The 4,548-nt window shown below is 39.5% G+C and overlaps 1 protein-coding gene across 1 annotated transcript in view; it reads right to left on the reverse strand.

Moving 5' to 3' along the window:
• Nucleotides 1–4,548, reverse strand: part of chd5 (chromodomain helicase DNA binding protein 5) — a gene marked incomplete at its 5' end in the record, with an annotated part of 56,144 nt that overhangs the window by 37,051 nt on the left and 14,545 nt on the right. The window contains 3 exon segments of the mRNA XM_014016024.1: nt 197–438; nt 1,024–1,142; nt 3,704–3,922. Coding sequence (XP_013871478.1) covers nt 197–438; nt 1,024–1,142; nt 3,704–3,922 — 580 coding nt within the window.

Genomic DNA, 4,548 nt, shown 5'->3' on the forward strand with positions numbered 1-4,548 from the left:
CAGATCCACTGATCCTTCAACACGGAGCATCTTCAGAAGACAAGTTGATAAAATAAACTTAAAAAATCTGTATTGTTTGATACATAGTGAGTATTGAACCTAAAGCTCTGTATTGAATGGTGTGATACAGACACAAGTATCGTTGCACCCCTATTATATAAAATAAAACTATCTTCCACGGTTGGGTGAGCCTCACCTTTTCCTTCTTTGGTTTTGGCTTTTTTGATCGGCCCCTGCTGGGAGCTCAGCTGGCTGCTGCAGACAGATGTTGGCTGATCCACAGTGACCATCTCCACTGCGGCAGCCACGGCAGCGGCCACGGCGGTGGCAGATGCGCCTTTGAACGGGTTGTTGGCACTGAACTCGCGCCACTTGGCCCCTAACACCGTCATCATCTTTGACATGGGAATCTTGGGATTCTTCTTGGCAATGAGAGGCCTGAGCACAGCCACAGGGAGAGAGGAGACAACAGCAGCTTTATTATGTCACATTTCATTTCTGTCGGTGTGGTTTACTCTCCGCGCGGCACTGGAGGGAGCTGGGACTTGATTTGTTGACACCGCGCTGCCCCTTAACTTTGGCTTTCTTTGCTTTGCTGCGAGTGTGTCGTGTTTAAGATTTGTCGGGCAACAGCTTGAGGTTTGGCATGCTGGCCTGAGAAAGATCGCGGGTCAAAGCGCCGAGTCCCAAAGCCTCCCGGTTGTCACGAGCATCCAACGAGCAGCCGACTGCACATGGAGGGGGCAGGGGGGGGGGGGCACCACAGGAGCTCATGCTCCACTTTGTCAGAGCAGGGGTTCAGCTGAGCCAGACAGCCCCAGGTGAGACAGACTCTTTATAACAGCAGCCCAGCTTTTTAGCTCAAACACACAAAAAAAGAGCAGCGCTTGCTTGTCACACTACACTCGGGGAGACTCGCTGACAGAGTCTCAGCTGAGATCTCTGACAAATCACAGAAACCCAAACAAAACAAAGTGGATTAACGTGCAGCAGGAAGACAGTGCGGTGGAATAAGAGGGTTACCGGAGGAACTGGCTGAAAGCCTTGTAGTTGGTGATGGTTTTGTAGTCGTCCTCAGTGAAGCCGTATTGAACGTCCTCCAGACCCCATTCATGCATCAGCTGGCTGGATGACTTGGGTTCCTGCAGGGGTGAAGACCAGCTGATTACTWAATAAATCAAAGGTTGCTATGATTCAGGAAATGCATCCTACACGTCAACTTTTATGGTCAAATTAGTTTTTTTTTTTTTTTGGTCAAACCTTGTAAATTAGATACGCAAGCTCAGACAAGACAGCAAACTATCTACTACCACATCAAASTTTAGCTCAGTATCTGTAAATTTGACTAAACACTAATTGGCTGTGGTGGCCATCTTAATTTAACTTGACTTCAAAAGTAACATTTTTATTAAAACAGCATCAACTATGATAGATTTTGCTWACATGACACACGCATGCATGCCCATAAACATTACTGGCCTTTCTCCTTTCATGTTTACCCATTTTATTTCCAGATTAGTAATTTTAATTCTTTACCAGTCTTATCACGGATAGCATAATACAAGTAACTTTGAAATTTGTTTAATATTGGCATGGCATGATATTGAGTCCATGTTGAAATTAAACAAAAAGTTGTTGAAACAACGTTAGGCTTTCAACCATAACTGATACTAGGGATGCACCGATATGAAAATTTTAGCCGATATCGAAATCCGATATAATTATTGCTGTTATGGCTGATAACTGATATTTACCGATATTACACAAACACACAAATTATTTTATACATATACACACAAACACACTTGGGCCTGTTCTTGATACGGTAAATRAACAACCAGACCTCTGACATGGCTCTACTTCAGTTATCCCTGGCTGCGCAGCATCAATATCACTATTATGATCAAACAGATACCACTCKACCAACCATCTCCCCTTCCAAAAGAGAAACTAAAGCTAAAAAGTGGGAAATCAATATCGGACGTTATATCAGCACAGTTTTACATATCGGACCGATATGGATACCCTAAAAAATGACCAATATTGGCCGATACCGATATTAATACCGATATATCGTGCATCCCTAACTACTATATCAATGTTGATTCAACATTGATTAGACGTTGGCATTTCAATAATTAGAATTCAACCATGAAACCTTGATTCAATCAATATCTTTTCAACATTAGTTATTTGACTACAACTGGATGATTGTTTGATGGTTAATTCACCATCAATCGTCGCCTTTAACTAAAAATCAACCTTTTTTGACCATAATTCAACATTGAATTAACATATTTTGTTATCTGGGATGACATATAACACATTTAAAGTTCCTGTGACATCAAATTTTTGCGGTAAATATGGATGCATTTATGAAAAGATAATATCGATAACATATTGCAAAAGAAATTTCATGCCGCTGAGATGAACAGTTGTTGAGATATTTGCATGTGGAGTAACAGGAAGTGACGTCAAAGGGGAATGTTGGCATGTAAACAGAGCCTTGCTACAATGGCTAACAACACAGACTGTAGAGAAAAATCTGATGTTTCATTGGATCATTTTGAGTCACTATCAGGGAGAGATGAAGAAGAGTGAATGTTCAAATAATACTTCAATAAGCAAAGATCAGAGTTTTCTTTAGTTCCCCTTTGATGTCACTTCCTCTTTCGCTGTTACTAGTCAAGTTCAAAAGAAAACATGCCAGTTATGTGACAAAATGGATAAAATGATGTGTATTATGACAAGTTTCTTAATTATAAAGATGTTTTCTTTGACTTTTTGTATTTAAAGGAAAAACGTCACAGGTACAGTACTTTAAACCAGGGGTTCTCAAGCCATTTGGGTCTGGGGTCCCCTTACAAGAGCGAAAAAAAGTCCAGGGACCCCCTCATAAACCCCATGCTGTTTTAAAAGATAATTTATTGTCATTTCAACCTCTAAATGCCATGGGAATATATATTTTTATTAAGATTATATTTGTTTGTTTTATTAGTTCGTTGTTGTGTTTTTAAAAATAAAAACCAAATTAACATTTTAGTAAAAAATTTTGAGGACACCCAAGATACCTCTCGCAGACCCCTGGGGGTCCTTAGACCCCAGTTTGAGAACCTCTGCTTTAAACCACAGATCAAATCTGTTGTAAAATTCATGAATTTGTAGCAGTTTTGCACACATTTTCTGTTTTTTTAAAGCTCTACACATTGCTGAAAATCTGCACAAGTTTGACATATTAGTCCAATAAAAGGAAAGCTAAAGCTATCCAATGCGAAGTCCACTGTGTTCATTTTTAAATCTAAAAGCTTCAGTTTGTATTTACTATAACAGAGCTACATGGCTTTAATAAAGATAAAACTGTGGGTTTTATTGTCACGGAAGTGAGACAAAAAATATGTGATAATAAATCCGGCTCCTCTGCTCCTTGCTTTGGCTTCTGAAGCCGTTTTGTGAGACTCTCCAGAGCCTGGCTGAAAGCAAGCAGCCAGAGTCAGGAGGAGGCTCTAACTGGAGTTCCTGCCATCTTCACAGGTGTCGCGGTCATTAGCTCGTGCAGAAAATAAAAGCTTTTTTTCTACTGGAATCAGCTTTTGAGTCAGAACTGMAGCACAACAGAGAGGAGATTTTAAAGACGAGTCCATTTTTTTTTTTCAAATAAAATGGCTTTAAAGTTTGAAGAACTACTCCGAAATCCTAGACTTACTTTCATGTTGCCGTCATCGTCGTCGTCATCCTCATCATCCTCGTCTCTCTTTTTCTTCCTGGGCTTCTTCTCTTTCTTCTCCTTGGGTTTTTTCTTCTTCTTCTTGGTGAGGCCATAGGCGCTGCTCTCGCTCTCTGAGCCGACCTCCGGGCGTTCTCGTTCCTCCTCTACCTCTGAGACCTCATCCAGGTCACTGTCCACTCGTGTCTGGAGTCCTGCCTGGAGCATCAGACGCAGACAGAGAAAAAAATACTGCAAAAGCCTATTTGAACGTGGTCAGATAATACTCATGATGGGATTTTACTTAACATGGCATTATTTCATAATCCAAATTGTTCAGGTGTTTAGTACGATGGAGTATTAGGGCCACACAATGAGATTTTTTTATTATTGTTACGAGATTAAAGTCGTAATTTTATGAGAATAAAGTCATAATATTACGAGATTATAGTTGTAATATTACAAGATTAAAGTCATAATTTTAGGAGATTAAAGTCGTAATATTACAAGAAAAGTCATAATCATGACGTGTCTATTTCCCGTTTCTCATTTCCTCCTTATTTTCCTCACACCTGCTGTACAGCCATAGAGTAGTCCATGATGACTCATCACTGTTAGATTAATATGTTTTCATCCAAATTAGCTACGACTAAATCCGTCAATGCATCCATTAATTACAATATGGCTTCAGTTTATAGTCATTTGCACAATTTCTAAGTCCTGCTACTGATAATTTGATGCTAAAATGCTAAAAGATTATTTACTGTATTTATAGCAATACTAAAGAACAACTTGACAAAACTTTTTTCTTGTAATATTATGACTTAAATCTCGTAATATTACGA

The sequence above is a fragment of the Austrofundulus limnaeus genome, unplaced genomic scaffold (assembly GCF_001266775.1).
Source record: "Austrofundulus limnaeus strain Quisiro unplaced genomic scaffold, Austrofundulus_limnaeus-1.0 Scaffold137, whole genome shotgun sequence".
Taxonomy (NCBI): Eukaryota; Metazoa; Chordata; class Actinopteri; order Cyprinodontiformes; family Rivulidae; genus Austrofundulus; species Austrofundulus limnaeus.